The sequence below is a fragment of the Vulpes lagopus genome, chromosome 4 (genome assembly GCF_018345385.1).
Source record: "Vulpes lagopus strain Blue_001 chromosome 4, ASM1834538v1, whole genome shotgun sequence".
NCBI classification, from domain to species: Eukaryota; Metazoa; Chordata; class Mammalia; order Carnivora; family Canidae; genus Vulpes; species Vulpes lagopus.
Genome location: NC_054827.1, coordinates 146,608,519 through 146,636,437, shown reverse-complemented (window position 1 = coordinate 146,636,437; position 27,919 = coordinate 146,608,519). Strand labels below are relative to the sequence as shown.

General features: G+C 38.8%; 1 protein-coding gene and 1 long non-coding RNA gene across 4 annotated transcripts in view; one reads left to right on the top strand and one right to left on the bottom strand.

Moving 5' to 3' along the window:
• Positions 1–5,588: 5,588 nt before the first annotated feature.
• Positions 5,589–18,520, top strand: LOC121490102. Its single transcript, XR_005987501.1, has 6 exons — positions 5,589–6,807; positions 7,763–7,880; positions 13,683–13,727; positions 14,183–14,413; positions 14,565–14,623; positions 15,512–18,520. It is a non-coding gene; the product is annotated as an uncharacterized LOC121490102 (long non-coding RNA).
• The window catches only part of PPARGC1A (PPARG coactivator 1 alpha), a 641,119-nt gene continuing 621,909 nt past the window's right edge, over positions 8,710–27,919 (bottom strand). For all 3 annotated transcript variants that reach the window (XM_041753717.1, XM_041753715.1, XM_041753716.1), the window contains 3 exons: positions 19,783–19,904; positions 19,299–19,450; positions 8,710–12,725 (listed from right to left, as the gene is read on the bottom strand). In XM_041753717.1, coding sequence (XP_041609651.1) covers positions 12,622–12,725; positions 19,299–19,450; positions 19,783–19,904 — 378 coding nt within the window. In that variant the 3' untranslated portion in view covers positions 8,710–12,621. The remainder of the gene's footprint in view (positions 12,726–19,298; positions 19,451–19,782; positions 19,905–27,919) is intronic.

The window sequence follows — 27,919 nt, the reverse complement described above, 5'->3', positions numbered from 1 at the left end:
GTTAGTTCTATAATCCTTTGAATTTTGTCTTTCCAGTGAGAGTGCATGAAGTCACCAGATAGGACATTTCATTCCATCTTACCAGTAGTTTTCCTTAGGGAGGGGGTGGGGTGACCTTGGCGGGATGTGAGAACTGCCATGGATCTTGTGTAACTTGTTACTCAACAGTGATTCGTTAAGCTGCTAAGGGGTTCACAGCCCATCTGAGCCTCTCAAATAACCCATTCAATCCCAATCCTTGGCCTGTTCTGTGCAGAGGGTTGGAAAATGCAAAGCTACATAAAGCTCTGGAAGTGAAATGATACCTATATATTTGTTAAGGGATGGGGAACACATAAAGAAGAGACCTATCGGATGGGGGAATAATAACTTCTGCCATCCAGATTTACTTCAGAACTCACTCCTTTCTGAATTTAAACATTCATTGATTATGTACAGTTGTCCTAAGCACAGAAAGGCCACTACGTCAAGGAGAAACATGCCTTCCAAGCGGATTCAAGAACCAAATTCTAGACAGATTCCTCCAGAATAAAATACTGCGTTTCTTCTGTCAAGCGCAACCTCTTTTCAACAATTCCTTTCTTACTTGGCTTGTGGAATGAATCACCAAGAAATTATTTTCCGGCCAAAATGGTCGGAAAACCCTGATGCAGACAGTACCCTTTCTGATTGCAGTCTGACTTCCACTTACTGAATATCACATCAAGTAGTGGTTCAGGGGTTTCAAAGGAGAGCTCAGCAAAAGAAGAAGAAGAAAAAAAAAGCCCACAAAAATTTTCAAGGTACCTACTGCAGAGTTATCAGGTCATAGATCTAAATGTCAGCACTGTATGCCTGATTTGCACATTTCAAACCGATTTGGGTTTTTTTTTTTTTCATTTTTATCTGCACGCATGAAGTACTTTGGAATACTGAAACAATTTAGAATCATATTTAGTTTGCAACAGTTCAATTAACTTAAGTGCTAAAACATGCTCCCCAGCTGGTAACTAGTTTAATCGGTTACTATTACAAGAAATAATTTTTTTAGTGCTGGGGCTCCCCAATGTCCTCTCTAGAGAGGGCAAGGCCATTCTCAGATATGTGGGAATGGGAAGGTTAGGAGCCCAGCAAAAGTCTCCGACTTAGCAAAGAAGAAAAATCAAAGAATCCACTATCCTGTAAAAAGAAAGCAAAACAAAACAAAATAGAACAAAAACCGAGGTATGGGTTTTCATCTTCTGCTCTGATTTTATGACCTCTTGTTTCCTTGGAATAACTTTATAACCACTCAATAAGCAAGATGAGGGTGTGGATCAAGGGTCGAAGATTTTTAAAGATACTGCATAAATGCACTTAACCATGAGCCAAAGTGATAAATAGGCAACCAAGATGAATGTCAGGAACACTGTGAAGAATGATTAGCTGGGACAGTTGGAGCAGCTGCTAAGGCAACTCCAAACACCTGGAAAGAAGGATTTCCTTCTGGCTTACACCAGGGCTGAATTGTTCTAATTGCATTTGCATTAAAAGGCACCACTGGCAAATTGCAAAAAGGATACATACAATAGAAAAACATTATGTAAATTTTCAAAAAGCACAAAATAATATCGCATCTTAATTTTGGATACGTGGAAATGTAGTTAAAAGGAAAAAAATGGTTGAGGAGTAATATATACCAACCAGAGGAGATGGGTCACTACGGAGAAGGGAAGAAGATGGGGATGTGATCTGTTTGAAGAGAGATTTTAAGCACACAGGGTAAAATACTAAGATCTTATAAATCCAGGAAGTGGATTCACAGGGCTCTATTGTATTATCTTACGAACTTATGTATTTGCTCAAAATATTTTCTAAGTTTAAAAACATTTGTTTAAAGAGCCCGTGATAACACCTGTCCTGCAGCCATTGCTGTCATTTCTCAAACATCTTTCTCTCACCATGGAGATCACAAATCCCGGACTATTTGAGGTTCACAGAATTCTAAAGTCCCCGATCAGTTACCTCTCTTTCCTCTACATGATTTTAACTCACCTCACTGAGCTTGATAACTGAACTGGAAATGGAGCCCCGATACCGCAGTATTGGAAACCCAGTCCTCTTTAGCCTACTATTGATGCGAGGTGCAAGAAGGACAATACCCCAAAAAGACCATCTGCAAAACGGAGCTGTGAGTGTCTAGTGATCGATTTCCATGGGAATCATAAGACCCAGCTGTAGAAAGGACAGTATTGTAGAGACAAATCCAGACAAATACACCTGAGAAATTTTAAGGAGGTTCTCTGTCATTCATGAACAGCTGATATTCAAGATAACAATGACTATAACCAAAGGAATGAGGAAGCATCCAGTTAAAGGGTGACTAGTCAATATGCCTATTGTTTGTCACACGTTTGCCATATTATTTGTCAAGCCTTCATCCAGGAACTTTTACTGTTTGTAAAATCCCAAAGAGTTATAACATATTATTTTTGTTGTGGAATGCCTAAGTGGTAATACTGTGCCAACCTAAGCCTCCAAATCCATTTTAATGTAGGGAGGAAGTCTACTTATTTTTAAGTTGGCTACCAGTCCTTTTAAATTAGATTGTATGCCGTGAGATCACAGCACTTGCTATTTTTGTCCATTAATTAAGTATGAGGATCTCTGACCTTGACCTTCACAGATATTGCTTATATGATAGTAGACATTCCAGAACACACACACATACACACACTCAACACTAAGGGTCCTGGCAAGTAAAGACACATTTTCTTTTTCTTTTCTTTTTTTTAAATTTTTATTTATTTATGATAGTCACACACACACAGAGAGAGAGAGAGAGAGAGAGAGGCAGAGACACAGGCAGAGGGAGAAGCAGGCTCCATGCACCGGGAGCCCAACGTGGGATTCGATCCCGGGTCTCCAGGATCGCGCCCTGGGCCAAAGGCAGGCGCCAAACCGCTGCACCACCCAGGGATCCCTATTTTTCTTTTACTATATTGCTGCTAGAATGTAGGGTAGGATCCCCATCTAATTCTTCCTTTTGCTCTAAGAGCTGAACGTGTTTTCTGAACCATTGGAAGAGTTCAATGAGGGGCACTGGGTGGTTCAATTGGTTAAACATCCAACTCTTGATTTCAGCTCAGGTCATGATCTCAGGGTTACGAGATCAGGCCCCTCTGCTGGGCTCTGTGCTCAGCAGGGGATGTGCTTGAGATTCTCTTTCTCCATCTCCCTCTACCCCTCCTCTTCATGCACATTCTCTCTCTCTCTCTCAATAAAGTAAATTTTAAAATAAAAGGAATTGTTCAATGAATGTACAACAATGTATGTAAGTTTGGCTTCAACCATATGGTAGCAATAAAACCACCTCAAGTTTTCAGTTACCTCCAGTGGAAAATGTTTTCTTCTGGGCATTTATATTTTATTTGTCAAGGCGTTATATGTTGCAAGATAGTCAAATAAATCTGTTTTGGGGTGAACTGGACTTTGCTTAGATCTTGGCAGTTACCTAACTTCTTTATACCTCCATTTCCTCATGCATGCAATGGGAATGGTTGTATTTCTCCCCCATCTTTCAAGTGAGAGGACTAATTAAGAAAATTCACATAAAGAGCTAAGCAAAGTGTCAAGGACGTAATAATCCTACAATAAATGTTAGCTGACCCCATCACGGTCATCATCATTGCCTTCAAGTTTTAATCCCACCCTGAATCTACTGGACTTCCAGATGGAGAATAGCTTTTCATATTAGTCTTCTCATTGCAACAGGAAGATTAGATTAATCTTATTTAAAATGAAGATGTTATGGGACACCTGGGTGGCTCAGCAGTTGGGCACCTGCCTTTGGCTCGGGTCGTGATCCTGGGGTCCGGGATCGAGTCCCGCATCAGGTTCCATGAGAGGAGCCTGCTTCTCCCTCTGCCTATGTCTCTGTCTCTCTCAGTCTGTGTCTCTCATGAATGAATAGGTAGATCTTGAAAATAAAATAAAATAAAATGAAGATGTTAGAAGAAACGGGCCAGATGAAGTACCATCATCAAACCTGAGATTGGAAGTGCTGCAAAGCAAGGTACATCACTGAAAGCTGATTTTTTAAAATATTTAATTTATTTATTCATGAGAGACACAAGCAGAAGGAGAAGCAGGCTCCCTGTTGGGACCCGGATTCGGGACTCGATCCCAGACCTGAGGGATCATGACCTGAGCCAAAGGTAGATGCTCAACCACTGAACCACCCAGGTGCCCCTGGAAGCCGATTCTAAGAAAGGCAGGTTGATCCAGTTGCCAAATGAAGTTGACGAGGCTGAGTTTTTAAGAGTGTGAGAACACTGAATAATATTTTTACGTCACCCAATGCCATGAATTGAAATGTTTCCAAAGGTCTCACAGATAAGACTTTTGAGGGGGTTTAAGTTTAACCCTCCAAATGCTGAAAGCCTGAGAAGCTTCCTTGCTTTGGGTGGCTACTTTGGGATGGGTAAAAACGGAACAGTTAGTGTATTGAGTCTTCCTCAATACACTATTGGAATGTGAAAAGCATTGTTTACTGTAATGCACACAGGGGCCTCTTTTCATCATTCCACAAAATTAAAGCTGAGAAGTTCCATCCAAAAACCTGGCCATGGAAATCTCTAAAAGCCAACTCAGTGGCCAAGGCAATAAAGAAAATTCAATCAACTCCTCAGAGCCACATCAGGTCAGTAAAGGCCAACTGCTGTGTAGCCGACACACCACCATGCACACACACGGAACCAGCACTATAAAGTTCATTATCTTCTTCTCAGCTTTCTGCCTCACCTGTACAATTGCTTCTTTTGTCTATAGGATTTCACAGAATGAGTCGGCACGAAAGTCAAATAAGAAACCATGGGGAATCCCTGCCCAAACCTCGTTTAGTACCCGAAGTTCCGATGTGTTTGTTTAACCTTCTATTTATTTCTTGTCTTTTCACGAGCTGACCTTTCTAGTCTTAGTGTTTGCCATGGTGTGCCACGACAGAGGGTGGCTCAATGAGACCCTGCTACCATGTGACAAAGAAACTCTTATGAGCGCTGTATGAATTGTTTCATTCATCAGGTGCAGGCACTGGCAACTCCCTTTGTGTGCCACCAAACCTGCCATTAAAAATTGGAAAATATCAGTCTCATCACACAGGTACTTCCCATCTTCAGACACCGAGGCCAAATATTGGGTGGTGAACTCCAATTTTTTGCTTTTCCTCCAATTATTTTTCCTATTGGACGGTCTTGAACCGCAATTCAGATTGCTGACCCTGGGAAAGGCAGCTTTTTGAATGGGGATCAGGATGTTTATCCTATGTAGCCAGATAATTGGAGGAAAATTGGGCCATGCATTGAGCTTGATCATTAAGTTACCTGACATGAAAGTAACGTGGTGACATCACACGCGATGTGACCAGTTTACTAACGTGACCTTCTCTAGGAAGCAGACTAATTAATCATTACTCTGAGGTAGTGTACACATAGTCCTGCCAACAAATGGTGAAGTTCTTATGGGGGTGGTGCCTCTAAGCACCACGAAACATTAGCCTCTTGATGGAAGGGTATGGCAATCGGGCTGGAAACTAGCTAAATGGTTAACCTGGGAACAAGCATGGTCGCTTTGTCTTTCCAGTCTTTTAAGTGCACTGAGAATCTCTGGTAGGAATAAGCAAGAGGCCTGGTTGGGAGTGAAGTGAGAAAACAACCATATGAACCAAGACAGGACTTGTTTTTCAACAACACTGAAGTCAATCAAAGGAAAGTACCTGTGAATTCCCTTAAACAGGGGCTGGAGGGTATCCTGTGGTAACTATGTTACAGATAGCTACTTTTTTTTTTTTTTCATCAATTAGTGTTGTTAAAGAGGAGCCTGACTATAGAGTTCCTAACAGCAGCAAAAATAAATTCCCTCCAATTAAGTAGTCTAATAAGCTATTTAGGATTTTACCACTTAACATTCTTTCCTTCCCATTTAATTTCGGCTTTCACTTGGATGTCATCTTGTTGAAAATCCATCACAGGAAACTATGTGGGGGAAAAAGATAATGTTGCTAAGTGCCCCTGATGCTCAAAAACGAGCAGAAGCACAATATTTTTTCTAAATCACCCCAGGATTTTTCCTAATAATTCAGCTTCTTCCTACTAGAAATTAATATATGAAAATATATGAAAATGGTCAATATGCAAATTCAAATATCACACCAGCTACTTGCCTTCAGTAAGTGCTATATGCATAAATTTGAGACAATATAATATTCTAAGGTTCTCGGTTATAATAATGCCTTGGTGTGCATATGTGCATGTATAATTATGCTCATTTAATTTAATCATGAAAATATTATAGGATCATTTGGTTTTCTCCTCTAAAAGTTCTCTCACTTTTTTCAATTAATTCTTCTTTGCCCCTTCTGGAAGTCAGCTGATGGTAAGTAATGGTTTTTGAGCTAATGGGAGTACGGTCACATTCCTATGGAATCATGGGCAAAAAAGGGGCATATGGGAAGGTGATGGATGGCCTCTGTATCTTTAGCGTACATTCTAGTCATGGAGCTGTAGGCTTTTCGGTAGAACCTGGTCCTAGAAATACTCTCATTTTATGGTCACTTCTTCCTGCAAGTTTTCAGTGTCCCCGAACGCTGAGAATTTGCCCAGGGGCAGTCACCTGACTACAACAGAGGACCTGGAAACCAGCTCATGTGACCCACACATTCCACATGCTTGACTGGAGTGGAGCTTTGGGGACTTTGCAGAATTACTGGAATCATGTGGGATATGCAGGGGGAAATGAGGGGGTGGAGGACATTTAGCTTAACCGTGCACTAGAAGAACAGATAACGCCCTGGTAAGTGGAACGAATCGGACCATTCTGAATGAAGGGGAAGACCCTTGGCATAAAGGCATTTCCTATTACCCTTCCCCCACCAAGGAAATCTTGTTTTCTTTCCCTCAGAAAAACTATGTTTCTTTTTCCCAACGTGTTAACAGAGACCAATGAAAAGAAATAGGCTGCTTTGTGCCCATCAATAGAATCTATATAGCATCTTTTCCCCCAGGGATTAATTCAGCTTTTGATTAAATCTTTCTGAGATTTAAATCATGATGTTACAAACCTCCAAGGAACTCCTCTATGAGTTGTGACCTTCTTTATTACTCTCTGCTGTTTGATAAAGTACGAAGATTGATTTATAATGGTGTATAATGTGTTTGAAAACAAGGGATGGCAACAAGAATTGCAAAATGTAAGATTCATATAAAGTAAATATTGCAAAAAGTATGCTTTAGTTAAAATATTCTATAATTAATGCTGAGTTACAACTGTGTAGCTAGTAACACTAGTGTCAAATGAGTATAATAATGTTGTTAGGGCTGTAAATTATATCCAATGATTAGCTAAATAATCCTACAATGGGGAGGAAACGGCAATGCTGAAAAGGGATTTTGAATATCACATTGTACAGTTGAGACAGATTTAGTTTAGAGGACTTTTGAATTGAGACAAGCTCTTTTTAAATAAACTATTCATATTCAGTGTTCATTTATTTTTATCAGCCTAATTTTGGTTTCAATAATTATTTTGCCATTAGTATCATCAAGGATGGAAGTGATTTAATGTTTTGAGGACAACACAAAATAAATCCTTTATTTTTAATCAGAATATCCTAGCACCAGACCAGCGGCTACTACTGTTGTTTCTTCAAATTCCCTCTTTACTTTCAAAAGGTTTTTAAGGGCAAAAGGTTAACCCTTTAAAAGAAAGACCCGCACTTTTTTTTTTCTCATGTCCTTGCTGAGTCCAGCCAGAAGATTAAAAGTGTCGTATACAATTTAAGCATCTATGGGAGACAAGTCAGAATCTGAGGACAATCCACCAGGAGGGCTTGGTACCCGCAGTTATAAGGCGACTGCGATATTTGGGTAAGATCATGTTAATTTTTATTTTCTGTTTTGATAAAAATGACTGGCAAGTCTTAGAGTCGTATAAAATAGAAATAGAACAGTGAGCAGTTAACACAGTGCTTCTTGGGTTATTTAGCCGATTCCAATGTACTATTGATAGCTCTATCACATTTCCAGTAATTACAAACCCTTTTTTCTCTAGGAGATGGGGGGCGAGGGCTGCGATATATTTAGCCCCCTTCCCCCAATGCCATGTGTATAGTGGGTCTTGCAATGCAGGTGGCTGGGAGTGGGGACAACCATGTGAAATCGGAAGAGGGCAGAGCACGTGCAAGTGCATCCTCTGTCATCTCTGTCATCAGGCCACCAGTCACCTGCGAGGCACAGAGAACAGACATCCTGACAGCAAGCTGAGCTATCACCTCGTCCCATATGACTTACATGCGATGGGGGCTGCATCCTGTTACAAGTCCTTGAAACGTGTTCAGCCCATCTGAATTGCTTAGAAAGCAATCCCTAAGCTGAATATTCAGCAGGATTCTCACTGGGGGCAATGGCTTGTACTCAAAAATACAGACTTTCTATACAAAGACGGAGTGAACCCATTTCTCAAAGTCCCACGTCGTTTCTCGTTGTAGAAACCACTTCCACCTTTGCCATGTGAAAGGAGAGAAGGTAAAGCACAGGTCTACGTTACCTTAGAGCTGAGATCCATCCATGAACATGCAGAAGCAGGGAGAGAAGGGGGGAGATCCAGAGAGGAAACAGGATAATGAAAAGCAAGTAATGTGTACTGATCTGAGAAACATGCCAGGAGTTTGGTTATAATAAATAAGAAAAGCAGAAGTAGATTTGAAACATTCGTTTCCCTTTATTAGCTCAGTGAGGCTGATGTGTACTGCACATTTAAAAAAAAATCACAGGAATTTTCATACAATGAATAAAACCACAACAATACATGTAGAATTGGCAGGTGGAAAAAAAAAAAAAAAAAAAAAGCCCGGCAAGGGCTGAACTAATCGCTCACTTTCCCTCTTCAGCATAGTTCAACCAACAGTGTTACACTTTCACCTACAAATCTTAAAGTAGCTCCATCAAATCAGCAGTTCACATTATTGAAAATGTCTGTCACATAGGTACAAATTTAGAATCATCACATTATATTACATGGCTATTCTAGGTCATCTATAGATCAGGTCTTTAGACTACAGTGATTGAAGTTCTCGTTACAGCCATCAAAAAAGGACACATAATCATTACCTACTGTAAGCTCACATCTAAAGGCATGAAAAGGTTTCCTTTTTTCAACTGACCCAACCATCATACCCCAATAGTGCAAAGTTCCCTCTCTGCTGCTTTGACTGTTGACAGCCCAACCGCGTTGTTCTCAGAGTCGTTTAGCAAAAATTGATTTTGTTGCACTGGAAGAATTATTCTGCTACATCTCTTTAAAAAAGAAAAAAACCCACATTTCTAAAGCACCAGTTCGGTTACCAAAATTGTAGATGTGGTACTTACCACAGCATGAAGGCAATGGCCCGCGGTCATCTAAAAATCCTACAGTTCTATGCTGAAATTTGCCTCCAGTGATGATGGGGTGCATGTGTTCACTTGAAATATTCTCTCCAAAAAAAAAATTAAAAATAAAAATAGAAGGAACACAGTTTACATTTTGATGGACTACCCACAGGGTCGGCGTAAGATACAAAAAGCTCTATTCAGATGGGTTAGTGATTCTCTCTTTGCACTAATTTTAGATGCAATTTGAAGTCCATAGAGGAAAACTATCTTCATGGTAACAATATTTGTCAGGCCAGAGTGGGGATAAATTAATCCTCAACATGAAATCTGTAGCATTGTCTTTTGATAAGTAAGAAAAGAAACCAAGTATTTTACTCATGTCAACAATCCAGGGCAAAAAGGAGAATGTATTTAAAATTGGATCACAAAAATTTAAAGGCAAAGTAGAGAACGCATCTGGTCCTTGAACACATAATATGATTTACTAAATATTGATTTCTTAAAAATAATTTATTGCTCTTAATAGTCTTTTTATTATTATTATTCTACAACAGAAGATACTCAAAATTCAGAAAGAAAGACTGTAAACTTTAGTTTGGCGTTCACACAGAGTTAAAATATCTGCATTTAACCTACAGAACAACAAGAATTAGGCGGATTAAAGATATGTTACTGCCGTAACGCAGAACCTGTGAACAAGTTCTTTTATTTCATATTTTTTTTTATTGCTTTCTATCTACTTAGAAATAAGAAGCCAAAAAATCAAGCAAGCATCCGACAGGACAGACAGTGGATTCACTCAGAACACAATATGCTGGTGATAAATGAATGCAGCTATCAAAATTAGCTGCATTGGCCTGGGGGTGAAATCCGTTTTATAAGATTGTGTTGGGCGAGAGAAAGGAAAAAGAACGATTAAGTAGTAGGTATATCACATCTTCCAGAAAAGTCGTGTCGGCCAAACTGTAATCGAATCTCAATTTAGAAACTTGAATACACACTCCAAACTTTACTGACTTCCTTTCCAGGGGCTCCACACTCAGATGAAATCCTGATGCTCAAAATGGAGGTTTTTCTGAAGTTTTTATTGAATTTAGCAGAAGCAATGTCATCAAGAACAACATCATGGTCACGTCAGAGGCCAAGCTAGTGCAAGTAGAAACACCGCTTCTGCAAAAGCTGAATTTCCCAAATGAAACATTTCAACTCCAACCTGACAATTGCCATGCATCCTAGGTAGAAAATTTCCACTGGCTTTATTATTTTCATCATCTCATAATTTATAATAAATAGGCTATCTGCAACTGATAAATATGTCTCTTTAGTAAACAAAGGAATGAATTATCAGTATTTATACAGGATGCATAACTGTAAAAAATACAGATAAATACCATCATCATACTCTGCCAAGGGAAAGAGATACTGGCTTCAAGAATAGTCTTCAGACACACATTGATTATTGTAAAAATCATACTGTAATTATTACCTCAGCATTTTGTATCAAATTAAAATCACAAAAATTAAAACGAAACAGCATTTTAAAAAGATTTCTGACCTCTAGTTTCAAAACTACTGTTGATAGAGAAAATAAAAACATTTCTTAATGGTTACCCATTGAGAGACTTTACATAAAATCATGATATCTCCTAGAAAAATTTTAGATGAGAAAATTTCATTCCCCTAACAAATCCAGTGTATAAAACTTCAAAGAAAAACAAGCAACAAGAAAATGTGGAAAAATATCGCATAAGTGGTTACTACCTTTAGGGGGCTAGGATATTTCTTGACAAGATGCTTAGATCGAAGCTCACCTAAGAAGGGATGGATGTGCATAAAGCATCATTTTGTTGTTGTTGCACTCGACGGACACACACACTGTCTTTTTTTTTGTTTGTTTTTACAATCAAATATATATAAGCAGTAAGTTCAGCTTCTAGATATGTTAGTGTACAATAATTGTATCACCTCATAATTACATTTGAATATTCTTGATTAAGAAAAATTTAGCAGTTTTGAAAAGAAGGCTGCATTTACAGTGCATAGCTGTAACAAAAAAAGAACATTGTTGTATAGTATGTACACAAAATAAAAATACTCCATTTAACATCTGTAAATACTTCACTACATCAGAGAATGTAGCAGTTACACTATCTGAACACATACCAGAGAGTTCTAGCCAACTCTCAGTAGTAATGTAACACCGTGCCCGCTCCTCAGAAAGAACCACTGAACAAGCTGCACGCTTGACCATTGACAAGGCTTTTGAAATTTGCAGTGGAAGATCAACATTTTGGACATTTACATGGGTGTCAGGATAGAGGATGAACTACAGAAACTTCAAAATGTTAGGAAAGTTTAGCATTCCGGTGCCCGCAGCATCCTCTCCCACCCAGACTCCATGGCCAAAGGGAAAAAGAGGAGGGGGAGAGACAGAGAGACAGGAAGGAAGAGAGAGAGAGAGAGAGAGATGGAGGGAGAGATGGAGAGAGAGAGAGAGAGAGAGAGAGAGAGAGAGAGAGAGAGAGAAAGGGTATTAGTTCTACACAACCTGTGGTTTCTTCGGGATTGTCATATAACCATTATGTTATGAGAGAAAGCTTGCTTCAAGTTGATTTTGCACTTTCTTAAAAAACAGAGTACAGAGGTTGATGCCCAGACATCAGTGGCTGTCATTTTAGGGTGGTTTGTGGTTGGTTGGTTAGTTTTCTTTCCTTTTTTGAATTTATGCATTTTTTTTCTTTTTGAATAGAATATGAACATTTTGAAGTTCTAGGTTTTAAGTGTGTCTTCACGGAACTGCTGCCATTTGAAGCGGTTTGCCCTGGCACACTCTGGTCAGGTGCCCCCAGTCCCCACCTGTACATACATGCTTTCCCCAAACCAGGCGCGTGCATGCGCACACACATACACGCACCCACACGCGCGTGCACACACACACACACACACACACACACACACACTCTCCATCACCAAGAGACTCCAGGGAAAGAAAGCTGACACCCATGAATACACATGTGCTTACTGGATATCCATCCTGTCTCTTGCCTCTTCAGCAGCTGTGTTCATGTAAACCATTGTTGTTGTTCTTGTTGTATTGTTGTTGTTTTGTTTTGTTTTTATACAGAGAGTGTAAAGTAGGAGAAATTCCTAAGTATGACTTGCAATAGTCAGTTAGGGAAGGACGCGCTGTCCCGTGAGGTATTCACCGTCCCTCTGTCATCTTCAGCCAGGGAACATGTTACCTGCGCAAGCTTCTCTGAGCTTCTTTCAGTAAACTATCGAAATCCAGAGAGTCATACTTGCTCTTGGTGGAAGCAGGGTCAAAGTCATCTGAGTTTGAATCTGCAAGAAACCCACGTCGAGTTAGACACACTCTTGTCATTAACTCAATCGTCCAATTCAAGAGTACGTGGCTCAATAACAACTTATCCGATCGATATACCGTAAAAACTATACCCAACTTTTATTAACATATATATATGTTCATACATTTTATTGGTACATATATTTTGTGTATATTTATATTTGCAGAGAATATATATACCCAATATTCCATTGTCATTTTATTTATATATATATTATTCACATTTAAGTATAATTTATAAATGATACATCTATAAATTTATACATAATTACATAGAGTATGTTAAATAAATATTTTGAAAAATCTATATGTGTTCACAGAGAGAGAGAGAGAGAAAGGAAGAGAGAGTAGAAGATTAGGTAATATGTGTACAGAGGGTAAGGAGTAGTAAGCATTAGGGACCCCTGAGTGGCTCAGAGGTTGGGCGCCTGCCTTCGGCTCAGGTCGTGATCCCGGGATTCGGGATTGAGTCCTGCATCGGGCTCCCTGCGAGGAGCCTGCTTCTCCCCCTGCCTGTGTCTCTGCCTCTCTCTCTCTCTTTCTCTCTCTCTGTGTGTGTGTGTGTCTCATGAATAAATAAATAAATCTTAAAAAAAAAGGAGTAGTAAGCATTTAAAACACTAATTTTTTTTTAAAGATTTCATCTGTGGATTTGACAGAGAGAGCAAGAGAGCACAAGCAGAGGGAACAATAGAGAGAGAGAGAAGCAGGCTCCCCCCCCACGCAGAGAGCCCGATGTGTGGCTGGATCCAAGCCGAAGGCAGATGCTTAACCGACTGAGCCACCCAGGTGCCCCTAAAACGCTAATTTTTGACACATTTTAGTCTTTAACAATCCCAGGAGGTAATCAGAACAAACTTTAATATTTCTGATCAACAGCAACATATTCAATCAATATATTTTAAAAATAACCATGTCCTGTCCCCTGCTTGCAGTGTGAAATGATTTACCCAAGGTTCCTCAACAACTCAAGTGGCGAGGTAAGAGGAGACGCTGGACTAATTTTCCTGTCTAATGGGATAGATTTCACTGAACATAAGAGTCAGGTGAGTGGGAGGGAGGCAGAGTCTTCAGAACTTCACCTACTCCCCACCTGGCTGCTCTCCTTTCGGGCAGGAGGAACGAACGGTCCATCCATCTATCCTAGTACCTTGGGAGCACCCCAGCGAGAGTGGCACAGATTCACCCCCAGACTGAAAGGTACAGGGAAACACTTCATGCCCGGAGAAGACTAAGTCAACCTCAGTAAAACAAGAGGGAAAAGACACGGGTATAAATTAAACCATGGTCTTTCTTGAATTCTTGAACCAGTCCAAGTCGGCTCTTGTGAAAAGCCCCACAGACTTCACATAGCCCCTTAACAAAATCGTCGTGTGGTAGCAATGATGGATGCAACGTGAAATTCTGATTGTAAATATTTCTGATTTTTCTCCAGTGACGTTTATAAAAAAATCAAATATTTCTGCTGGTCTTGCAAATGAGGAGAGACATCTTAGAAACATAACAGAAAGCGTCTTGCAAATAAATTCATTCTTTTGAAAGCACTTCCTTGAAGGGAAAACAAAAGTCCTTTCTGGAAGTATGAAGAATCCTACTCTCAGAGGACATTTCTGTGTTTTATCTAGAATGTTACAAAACAGAAATGTCCGAAGTGACAGGAAAGAGGGTAAGACTCTTTTTACTTTTTATTTTTTATTTTTTATTTTTTTTGTATTTTATAGGGACTTTTTCTTCTGTTGACTACTGCATCCCCAGCATGTTTTACTTATCTGAGGGTGCAAAATGATTTTTTTTTCCCCTCCTCTCCTTTATTGCAGGGAATGGTGTGCACGCTCACAGTGGAGTCTGAACAGATGTCCATTTTGCTTTTGCACCTGTGAGTGTAAATTCTGGTGGTAAAGGGAACTATTGATGGGTAATATAGTTATACTGAGTTACCTCCACCTTTAAGAATTAGCTATTTTTGGCTTTCCTACCCATATTCAGAGAATCCTCAGAACCAAATGGTGACTAATGAAGGTAGAAAGGCAAAGTCCTGTGCTATATTAGGTGCCCTGAATTAATGAGGGAATCAATAAAACTAGTTTTGGATATAATATTACAAACAATTCTGGGAAAGGAAATTTTAGGAAAAAGCAGGGTACCATGCAGCACGCTCACCGACCTCACAAGCTGTTTGCCGCAAAGGCTGTGGTCCCTCAAGCTCTCCAGCACCAGGCTGACTTTTGGCCCTTGCTTCTAACTACCTCAGCCATTTAGATTTTAGACAGGAAATAAGGAAATTCCTTTACTTTTTTTTTCTTTCATTCTTACCATCCCTTGTATTTATTGACTTTATGTTGAGCAAGTTTTTCCAGGTAAAGAACACCAATTGCAGTCGGCCTCAGACATTTATAAAACACAGGACAAAAATGGCCAATCTTTCCTCACTAACATCTTATATAATCAATTCTTTTTTTTTTTAATGATCCTATTTATTTATTCATGAGAGGCACAGCGAGAGACAGACAGAGACAGAGACAAGGGCAGAGGGAGAAGCAGGCTCCATGCAGGGAGCCCGACGTGGGACTCAATCCTGGGGCCCGGGATGACACCCAGAGCCAAAGGCAGACACTCAACCTCTGAGCCACCCAGGCGTCCCTAGTGAATTCTTAAATCACACCAGCTCCCACCCTCTCTTCATAGATAGCCTGATAAGCAGTTGGCTTGTATCACTAAAGCCTCACGAGCAGCTGTCACTCCAATCAAAATTCTTTTTTTGTAGAGACGCACATACAAAAAGTCCTGCTTGTTGCTTGAGATTAACCTGAAATCAGAATGCCACTTGCACGACAAAGTTAGAAGAAGAGCCTCCTGATGACTGGAGTCTGCACTAAGGTCAGTGCAGAAACGTCAAGAACACTCATACTGATCTTTCCTTGAAGGACACTTTGAGAATATTTAAAATGTCTTAACTTTGGGTTACTCTACATCAACTCCAGAATTTTTGTGTTTCCGTATTTTCATTAGCAAAAAAAAAAAATATTTGGACAAAGTGGCTCTCTAGAGTTTCTTCACTATAAAATATGATAGCTGGTATTTACATCGATGTGATCACTGACACAGGTGGGCTGTGTCACACAATAGGCAAACACAGACTCTTTTCTGTTGAATACGTGGTTACATGCAACTCCAGAGACAACAACATCTATGCCACTAAAGGATGTTGCAACACAAGCAAGAGATAATAAAATTTTGACAGGAAAAAGCCAGAAGCCACTCTAATTATTTTTTTAAACAAATTGTTATAAATAAATAATAATAAATAAATAAATAAATAAACATGTTAATGTTATAAAAAATGTTATAAATAATATAAATAGAAACACATCACAATACAAATGTATTCTTACCACCTAGAAAACTGTTGGCACAAAGCAGGTGCTAAAACTAGAATTTGTTGAATGAATGTATTAATCATGAACACCAGCATTTAAAAAAAAAAAAAGGATGAAAATATTTATGTTAGGATCTTGGGATGATTTACCAATGAATGCCAAGGGTATATATAAAGTTATATATATATTTAAGATGCTTATAATGGAATATAGTTTTTTGGCTTAATAAAGAATTTGTGATGAATGTTATTTATTTCATCTTTCCTGTATGTTTAAGTTCTATACCATACACTAATTCCTGATGAATACATTATTATATTCTTAATACTGACCCATCCTTCTCTTCTGTTCCTATACTCCTAATTTTAATTTCTATCTTTGAGAAAGAACCACCTGTTTATAAGACAGTAAACAGACTCAGAGATTACAGATTCACGGAACCCAGGTTCAAATCCTGGCTTTACCCAGGTAACCTTGATTGTCCCTTTAAACCCTGAGTCTCACTCATAAAACCGGCTCATAATATTAACTCAGAATCGTTATATTTTGCACTCAGAGTGTTGTAGTAATCACTAGGGTGCCCCAATAGTAGAGGAATAGGATGTATGAGCTAATTTAATTTAGGGAGCAAAACAGAAAAAAAAATTGGTTAAATCTATCTAAAATGACAGGTCGCTTCACTCTTGGTAAAATTAATCTATATAACATCATTTTCACTAACTCTCAACAGACACACAGGTGAGTTCCCAGTCCCTTTAAGTATCCAATATGGTCTCGTGTTCACCAAATTCACTGGTCGTGCCCTGAAGCATTTAACTTGAGCTCTTCAGCGGACAAACACAGGACACGTATGACTGTACGTTGTTCGGTTCCAGAGCTGGGCCCCTGACGTTGATGCTTTCATTGTAAACTAACTTGACATTTCTAACGTCTCATCACCGTCATTTTTTATAATAATCGCAGCTACTATTTCTTGAGCACCTACTTTATGCCAGACACCGTGGCAACCGCTTCACAAACATCTATTGAATCTCTGCAAGGACACGAGGGGATAGTTTACCAAGGAAGAAGGAGGCAGAGGGAGCTTCATTGTTTGCTCAAGGTCAGGAGCTAAGTCAGGTTTCAAAACCAGGTCTGTACCATTCCAAAGCCGGGGCTCTCTCCACCACGCCATGCCTACGCTCGGATCGACTGCCCTTCGTGAAATTGTAGGGCTTCAGGGAATTGGGAAAACCCATGCTACTACAATACACATCAAACATACTTTTCAGAAAATACAGAGCCAGCTCAGCGACGGAGTTTCTATTGCTGCTGGCGAGGCAGAAAGATAACAAGAGGGGAAGCATTCTTCTTAGAAATATTTCAGGGAGGCTCTAGTTCAATTTGGAAATACCATCCAATCCTCCCTCTACCAGTGATGAATCGTGATTTAAAGGCCCCTCTAGGTAGCTTATTTTAAACTCTAGATGTTTTGAAAGACTGGAAACACCCTGGCCTTCATCACTGAGGAAAATAAGTCAAATCAACTTAAGACTTCAATCCGTCTTGACTGTTTTTATCAGCCAACATTTGAACAAATGACTTGCCACCTTTTATATTTTCATCCCTCGGCCTCTATCTCTCTGACAGTCAGCTGCCTCTCCCCTGCTTCATACTATCTATTTAGCTTGTGAAGTGAATTATAGCATATTCCCCTGAACAATGCACACCACCTATATCAATTACTTTAGGAAGACATCACTTTGGTGGAAGGGAGAAAAAAAAATCCCTATATTTGGTATTCATTTCTTTCTTTATACCGAGCCAAAGAAGTGCAGACAGGTATATAGTAATGCTGAGGAATACATTTATATGTTAATTTTATGATGATGATTATTATAAACAGATTTAAATTATTTACGTCATATGCACAAGACATTTGCCATTTCGTTCCTTCATTCCTTCATCAAAGGACTTAAAGGTTTCCAATACATTAAATAGGGAATGGCAGGCAAAGGGACCAAATTAAAACGGGGAAGAAAATTAAGATGTCCATTTTGGCATTATTTATAATGGCCAAAAAATTGGAAGTTGAATAAAGGTTTAGCTATAACGGAATGATTACATATAACGGTATCACCTAACACAATACTGTGCGACCATTTAACTAAGTTGATAAATTATTTTTAATCCTTGAGGATACGGTGGAAAATGAACTTATGTAATATGAATTGAGAAGAGCTGAATTTAAAAAATGGATAGATCTAAATTATGTGACTCCCAACTATAAAAAATTAGACATCCTGAGACAAAACACTGGACGGTGAGTCACACAGCAGATCTCTGGGTGATGGGCCGACAGCTGATCTGACTATTTTTCTTAATACTTTTCGTATTTTCCAAAATTTACCCCTTGAGTCTATATAAATTTTATAACAGGGAAAAGGAATATTTACAAATGCTTCAGTTTCCTTATCTATAAAAGGATGATGATAATAATAATAACCACCTCCTAGGATTGTTCTGGTAATTAAATAAGAAAATGCTTGCAGAGCCCCTGGCACAGTGCCTAGCATATGGGAACACTCAAAAAAAATAACAGTTTTCTTTCCTCCTTTTGTTTTAAAGAAAGTGTAGTGTGATTTAGCGTATGAAATTATATTTTCTCCTCTCAAGGTGTAATTTGTGGAATGTGTCTTAACATTTTTAAGAGATTGTAGGATAATAAGGAAAAAAGAACCAGAATATTCTGTTGCATATTCTGTTCCGTAAGACAACAATGATAATGCAAAGGTTTATACAGAAGGATTCAGGGCAGGCACAGAAAGCAATAGCACATTGCAAACCTATGCAAAGACACACACACACACACACACACACACACATATGCACACACAACATAAACACATGCAAGCACACACATACACACACAACCAGTGCAGACTCTCAGCATTTGGGAAGACAGTACAAAGAATTTACTTCTGCTCTTTGCTGCCAAAACCTAAGCCCTTTGCTTCTGAAACTGTCTTGCACCTTAAAAAAATAAAAAATAAAAATAAGATAAAATCTGTATTCAAACATTCCCTCTAGCAAAATAAAGTGATGGTCCAACCCAATATGCCTACGGTTTACATCTGCTTCCATTTTGAGCCCTACATTATGGATTCCTCATTCCATGTACAATAAAATCCATACCTAGGTCTGCATAGTTAGACTTGAAAAATTGCTTGCGTCCACAAAAGTACAGCTCGAAGTCAGTTTCATTCGACCTGCGCAAAGTGTATCCATTTTCAAGAGCAGCAAAAGCATCACAGGTATAACGGTAGGTGATGAAACCATAGCTGTCTCTGCAACGGACAGAGAAGAGAGGTTCAAAGCTGGTGAGGAAGCATTAACATATATGCCTGTAACCCTTCCTACTTTGGGAGACTCCGCTGGTGCCAACGTCTGAACCACTGCATCCATTTATCAGTGTGATTGTCCTGTCAGGCAGCTAAATACTTATTTCTGGGACAGGAAATCTCAACTAGAAAGATTAATAAATAGGGATAAAAGAAAATAAATAAGGTTCTGAACTCAACATGTCATCTGTCAAAGCATTCCCATCCTAGTAATCTTATGGCCATAATTTTTTACATATGTCAGCCTCTAAACAAGAAATAATCTTGAAGATTCTTACCCATCATCCCGCAGATTTACTGTGCACTCCTCAATTTCACCAAAAACTTCAAAACGGTCCCTCAGTTCCGTCCGTGTTGTGTCAGGTCTGATTTTACCAACATAAATCACACGGCGTTCTTCCTGGGGAGGGGGGGCGAGTAAGGAGAGACTTTTGCCAGTTCTGGAGATAGGAAGGGAGCTGCACCTCTAGAAACATTTCTAAATGCATAATCATGCGTACCAAGAACCCACAGAGCATGCCAGTTAAAGCAAACCACCCACTAAAACTGAATGAAAGACTACATGTGACCCCAGTTTTAGTGTCCATTTTTCTATACTCCGAATTCAGTCTTTCTCCTATATGTCCTACCCTGCATCTCACTCTCTTCTGCTTTTGCTCACCAGCTCTGCTCTCCTCTTGCATGAGCTTCTACATCTTAGGGAAGAAATACAGCTAATGCGATCTTTTTCTCACTGGGCAGCTGAACGATGCCTATTAAATACTGTAACACTTGTGACTTGATTCTCAATCTTCAAGATTGGCAGGAAACTGACCCATCTTGCAAAACCGTTTAATTTCTCACTTTACTCAGGATTCTAATAATGAGATGTACAATTTTTGACATTCACTCAAAACCATGATTTTAAACCCTAGTATAAATAAAAATTACCTGCAGTGTTTACTAAAAATGCAAATTATTGGGGGTTTATCCCGTCTGTACCAAAAAAAAATTGGAACATACAATTCAATGATCTTCATTTTTAATAAGCACACCCTAGTGATTCTGATGCAGGTGGTCCAAAGACAATAGTTTGAAAAATACAGTCTTAAAATGTAGGCTATTTTAAGCCCCGGGTCTCTGAAGAATAAGAGCTATAAAAGAGGCTATAAATTTCACTTTGCCAATGAATCTTATTTTAGGAACAGACCAGAAGGGTGTGGCCTAATTTCACAAATGGAGTCAATAGCATCATAATCTGAAAGTCATCAGCAATTTATAACCTACAAAATATGGAAATAATATCTTATAGCCTCAGGGTGGACTCCTTTTTCACAAAACAGTAAAACACCCTTCTTAGTGTAAGAAGCAATCCTCTATCAGTTGTTCTAAGAAGATAAGGCCGAAGGTGATAATGTCTCTCAAAACTAAGCGAAGGTTTTTCAAGAATGCAAGGAGTTAATATAAAGTCTGTGCTTACCAACTCATCTATACGCTTACTAAGAACAAACAAGAATGAAATGAACTCATGGCTGCAGAGGTTTAAGTTAGATGGGAGCAGAGATGAAGAAACACAAGACTAAGGCGTATAGATCCACTTGCCTAAGAATCTTCTCTGGATATACCAACGGTTTCCTGCCTTGGATGATGTAAAGAGTAATTTGGGCTTATGGCAAAGAGATGCCCTATGTTATTTCCCAAATATCTTTCCTTTTCATACACCCAATATTTAGCAAAGGGCCTGGCAAAGAGAACTCAGTAAGCACTTGTGAGATATAAATGAGCAATTCACAGATCTATAATATATACTCCCCTAGGTGATCTGATCATCCGGGCCTCATCTTCTTTTACCACATGCAACACTCATTTCTGTTTTCATCAAAGAAATTCCTCCGGGCTTCAGACTCAAACCACCAACTGTCTGACGTCTCAGGCTGGATGTCCCCTGAGCACGTCAAGCTAGGCCAACATTAGCCAAACCCAGGTCTCCAGTGCCACCCTCTCCCGAGTGGGTCTTTCTCCAGTGTTTTTGTGTCACTGAAGTTAATGCCATCTACCCAGGTATTCAGGGTAAAAACCTTTCTCGATTCTTCCCCCTTCGTCCTCTCTACGCATCCATCACCCATTAAGCCCTGTTGGTTTTTACCTCCTAAATAACTACCTCTCTGCCCTCTCTTACTACATCTTCCCTAAACCAAGCTGCCAGCCTCTCTTTCCTGGACTAGCAGGACAGCCTCCCCACTCGGATCCTGTGTCTATATTCACCCTCCTTTAATCTATTCCTTCACTTCAAACAGAATAATCTTTGCTAAGGGAACAGAAATCTGATCGTGTCCATTATTATCTAAAACATATCAGTGGCCTCATATAATGTCTAAGGGAAGACTTAAAGCATTAACAGGACCCACCAGATCCTGCATGGTCTGCACCTGTCTTCATCGTGGGCTTCACCTCCCACTTCCCGCTCTTCCCTTTATTTCCCAGCCACATCAAGCTTCCATCAGACGCTAGCATATACTGTGCTCCTCTCATTCTCCAAGGCCTTCGCACCAGCTGCCCCCTTGCAACTTGTAATATCCTCCCCACACTGCCTCTCCTCTTTTTCACCAACATACACATACCGTCTAAAATTTTATTGAACTCAACAATTGTTTCCTTTCTGAGACTTGAGATGAGGTCAAGCTTCCTCTTGGTTGTGTTTATAGTATTCTCACTATTTCTCGTTTATAGTTCTAAGTCCCATTATAATTAAATAGTTAATAGTTAATTCATTGTTTAATGTCCACCTCCCTCTTCAGTGAAATCTTCATGAAAGCAGATGACACCTGTCCCATTGACTCTTGTGTTTTAAGGGTACTTGAAGCATACCAGACACTCAATGAACACTTGTTGAAGAATCAATCAATTGCCAATCAATTAATCATTTTTAACAATTACCCTTATGCCCTTCATTACATTAAAGATGCCTACGTGTAATCCTTGCTCTAAGGCAACGGAGAACGAAAGCCACATTTGATGCTTAATCATAGGGAAAACCCTGTCCAGGTAGCTCAGCTGAGTGAATTGACTAAGATCTCCATGATTGGTTTTCACAGGTTTAAGTGGAAGAAGTACAGAATAACTACATGTTTGCAGAACTCTCACTCTTAAAAATCACTTCTGAAAATCAGAGGTGGGGCCTCCCCTGAAATCCTCAGTAAAACACAATTCCTCTGACAACAGCCATCAGGCCTAAATAATTGACCAGGTGAAGTAGAGCGAACAGAGTCGACTGCCTGATTCCCTTCCATGTAGATTGTATGTCGTCTCAATCGAAGGCTGTAATTGCATTGTTCCAGAGCACCCAGCACATCCTGGAGATCAATAAATACAAATGGATGGCAAGGCTCATCCTGGGGCAGTGTCGTACACTTGAGCAAGGGAGTCATAACACCACATTCCATTCTTTTTACGCAGCCAGCTCTAGCCAAACAGCCAAATGGGATGGGACCATTATCTAAACTTTCTGGCGCCTGCTTGCATGGGTGTTATGGTTTTTTCGTTTTTTTTTTTTTTTTTTAATCAGCCCTTTTAGGAAGGTTACTACTGTATAAAGAAAAAGGAGGGGGAAATACAGAAGAGAGGGAAAGAAATTGAACCATCACAAAGAAATTGCTCAACTACCATTATGGGAATACACACAGCCTACGTATTCAAGGAAATTTGAAGTTAAAGCTAAAATCGACCATATGCACGTCCATATGCAGACATATTGGGACAGTCTCTGAATTGCTTCTTTATACAAAACTGTATGCAACAATGATCCTACAAAGAAGATAAACCAGAGGACCTTTTTGGATACTGATACATTTTGCAGTAAAAAGAAGACACAATTTAGACGGGAAAACAGAAACCCCAAGGGCTGGTGCACAATCACGTAAACTACCTATTTGTCTATCATCTCCTTTTATGAAACACAGGAATGGAACCATGTCTTCCTTACAAAGATCAGAGATTGAATACATGCTGAAATTCTCATTTTAGAAAATGATTAGAGTGCTTGGTTTTCCTAGTGCTAAAAATGAAACTAAAAGGCATCTGAAGGTCTAAAAGCAAAGACAAAAATCTTTCCAAGATTGGCCAAAATGTCTAGCAAAGAAGCGATTATTTTTAACATGTTGCAGTTTTATTAGACAGATGAATAGATTCCATATCTTTAAAAAACCTTAACATTTGCAGCCAATTTTTCAAGACATTAATTTCTAAACAGGAGATGAAAGGAAAAGAAATCAAAATGCTTAATAACATTTTCAACTTCTTAAAGGCTTGGAGGAACTCTAAACCTTTGGAAAAAGCTCCTTGAAAAATGATTTTCAGACCAGTTTTCACTATTGAGGAGGATGGGACATTCATCAAATATCTTTTAGCTTCAATTTTCACAAACGCTAGTTCGCTGATGGGGTGGATAACAAAATTGAAGATTTATATTGCATTAACAGGTATAGTAAATCATCATTACATCAAAATACAGGGGGATAAATAAAGAAAAAAAACGGACTGAAATTAACTGACTTTGCATTATCAAACTCTTTATCAAAAAGAGAACAGAGCCTTCCAGTGAGCTGGGGAAAACATTTCAATGGTTGTTTCTCATCAACTAATAAGCTAGTCTTGGTAACAGGGATTTGACTAAGAGAAAGGGAATTTAGTATGGAGATTAACATTTATTGAATTCTAATATATGCCAAGCACTGTGCTTGATGCTTCTGTATGGGTGATCTCACCAAAATGCTCTGCAATGCTAGGTAACAATAAGGAACAGCCTGATGTAATTTAGATTTAAGTTCCCAGAACTTTTATTCTATATTTCCAAGTCAGGATAATGTAAAGATTCTTTCTCCTATGCTAAGGAAACTGCATGTCAACTTCAGCCATGAAAGATTTATATTCATTTCCAGATTAGCTACCAACCTGACTTCCTTAGAAATTCCAAAGAAATTCCAAATACTGTATGTGAGATGAATGGATAAAATCTAAGCCATTTTAGGCTGAATGGTATAGCTAGGTCCACCCTCTAAAAGATGAAGTGAGAGAGGTGGATGGTTGTGAAAAGTCCTATATGGACAGAAACAAATGCCAGAACCTTGACAAAATGTCAAAAAAAAAAAAAAGTGTTGTTGTTGTTTTTCTCTTTCTTTCTCTTTGTACCGATTACACTATTGAATTCAGTAGGCATTCAGTAAGTACCTACTACTAGGGAGCATTCTGAGGGGAGAAACAAAACTATTAGCACTCGGTTTTCCAAAGTTACTTGCCTCCAAGTACAACCCAAGAATACTCTTCCTTAGAGTCTAAAGTTGGGTCGGTGAAAATAAATCCAGAATAGTCGACCTAGAGCTGACATGAAAGTAAACACCAACAGGGCAGAAAACACAGAAACTATAGACTGAGAGGATATAGGACAACTTTCAATAAAGCTGCTAATTTCTAAATAGTGAGCTTCAATTCATTATAGACCATATATTCTAAACCATGCGAAATACCTCTTGAAAAAAAGGCTTGGATAGAAAACTATTTTCTCCCAAAATAATAACTATGATAAATTACACATTTTTTTTTCATTTGGAAGAAGCTGATGATTATCAGTGATGAAGCACTGTTCCTGGCTCCTGGGCTATATACTGACGAATGGAAGAGAGAAATTAAATGGCACAGTCATTGCCCAGGCACATCTGGTTTGGATTTCAAGCACTGAGCCATATCATAATGTGTAGATTTGCCCTTTAAATTAACATCCCATTATCATGTTTTCTGGCAGGAAATTGTACCGACTGCAAATGGAGTTGGACTTAGAACTCCACAAGAAATTACAGCAGTGACAGTTTAGACATTAAGTACCAAACTCTGGCTTGCAGAGTTCCGATTAACCTGAATTATTGCAAGCCTAGGAAGCCGAGGAAGGCAGAAGGTGAATCAGTTCTTGAGAAAAAGTTTTGGTGAAAAATAGAGAAAAGAAGAAACCAAACAACGGCAATGGTCAATCCCAATGGAAGATTCCGTGTCAGAAACTTATCATTAATCTTCTCTTAACTCTTGGATTTGCTGTACTCAGGTTGGTCTGGATCAAGATTTCTAGACTCATAAGCAATGAAAAGCTTATGGACCTCCTAAACCATCCCCTTATGGAACTCAAAACGAAAGCAACATGGAACACAGGACAAAGATAGCAAAGACTACTTTAATTTTGTAAAATATCAATTACTAGATGATTTTAACTTTTTTTTTTTCATTTCCTTTTTGAGCCTCTGCTCTGCTAGTCCTCTAATTATATGCCTGATCTGAATTAATAGATAACCAGCACGGTACCCTAGATATTCCAAATGTAATTTGCTCCTTGTTCATTACTTTAAGGGTGTCTCAAAAATATGAAGGGAAATCACCTACTTAACCAGCATGGGCGGAACGTCCTATTTCCTTTTGCTGCTTCCTGAGTGATTTCTCAAGCTAATCCAGTCAAATGAGTCAAAACTCATTGCATGTACCTCTGTACCTAAATACATAAAAATACACTTTGCAAACGCACTGTGGCCCAAGAAAGTAGATCATCTCGAAGAAGGAAATTGATCAGAAAATCTTCCCATGGGTAAACTCATTAAGTTCACTATGCCTTCAAGATAGACTTCAAAATCTTTATCATGACCTGCAGGACATTTGGGGGATCTGGCTTCCATGGAGCCCTCCAGACTCATTTCCTATTGCTCCTGTGCCCCATTGTTCTGCTCACATGACTAGCAGTCTCCCAATACACCATGCTCCTGTCCAGAGACTTAGTGTGAGCTACAGCTTCTGTCTAGAATAGCAATGTCCAATAAAAATATAATGCAGCATAGAGAGTGTTAAATTATCTAGGAGGCGCATTTTAAAAAGTAAAAAGAAACAAAATTTAATTTTAATAATGTATTTTATTTAGCTCAATATATCCAATATATTATCATTTCAGTTTGTCATTGATATAAAAAGTATTAATGAGGCATTTTACACTTTTGGGCTAAGTCTTCAAAATCCAATCATGTTTATAGTGCATCTTAATTCAGAACTAGCAGCATTTACTATGTGCCTTGTGGCCACCATCTTCCATAGCACAGTTGTAGAAAACCTTTGCCCTTCTTCTCTTTCCTTCTTTTTTTTTCTCCAAAATTCTTTTTTTCTTTTGATTTCAGATCAATCTCACCCTCTCTAGGGATGCCTTCCATCGCTCTCAGGTCTAGGTGTCCAACCCATTTGCCACCAGAGTACCTTTGATTAACCTCTGCAATGGCACTTAAAATACCCTATTGCTTGTTTGCATATCTTTATCTGCCAGTAGACGAAGCTCTCTGGATGTGTGGACCAGGTCTTACCTAATGTTACACCCCAAGCACGTAGCAAATGTTTGTCACATAAAGCATCTTGAGTTTTCACTTATGTTAAGCAGAAATAGCATATCATTGTCCAAGAGGGGATTAGTTTTAGAGTAAGTCCCAAATCTTTATGGTAAGCTCTTATTAACTATAATTCACTGTGTTGGTAAAGTAAATATCTCTATGTCCCAGTTTTGGGGGAGTTTTTTGTTGTTGTTGTTGTTTTAATCTCCTTTTCCAAAATAAAAACAAAAACACGAAAATCTGAAAGCCAAAATTCTGACAAACGCTTCGTTAATTTAAAATGACTTAATGTGAGCCAACTTGATATTTGTACTATATAGGCCATCTCTCAGAGAGAACTGAAAAAGGCCAACTTGCTCCAAGAGTTAACTAAAAAAAACTGGTCAACATTAGTGACACAAAGGGAAGGCAGGAGGTATCTGCTTTCAGTCTGGGGCTAGTGACCTCGAGGTTGCTTTTGGCACAGGCATCAACTATGGAGAGGAGACCAATCACACTATTTGATGTTTTGGAAAGAGCCAACTAATGAAAAGACCCCTCCCTCCATTTATACACTTTTGTTAAGTATCTGACACTAAATTATCTTTGGAAAGAGGAAAAGAAGCACGCCACTTAGCTACATTTATCTAGACAGCTTTGCCTATAGTGGTATATTTTGCCCAAACGAGCAAATACATGATGGAACTATTAATCCCTCTCTTCAATGTGATACTTTTGGGGAAGAAACATGAAGGATTTCATTAAATATGAATCCGCAAACACTGAAATAACAATTTTCCTACATGCTTGCTCAACATGATTCTCTTTTGTAAAGATTAACTGTAATGTGCCATATTAAAAGGCTTTGTAAACTATATGGCATTATATAAATGTGAGTTATTATAATTATTGAACAGGCTATTAATTAAATACAGCAAAATTAGAAAAATTGAATTTTTAATTTTCATTAGTCTTCTTAAGTGTTAACTAATGACACTCTGGCAGCTCTTAATATCACAGCTCACTTGAAAGTTGAGAAGAATGGGGGAAAGTA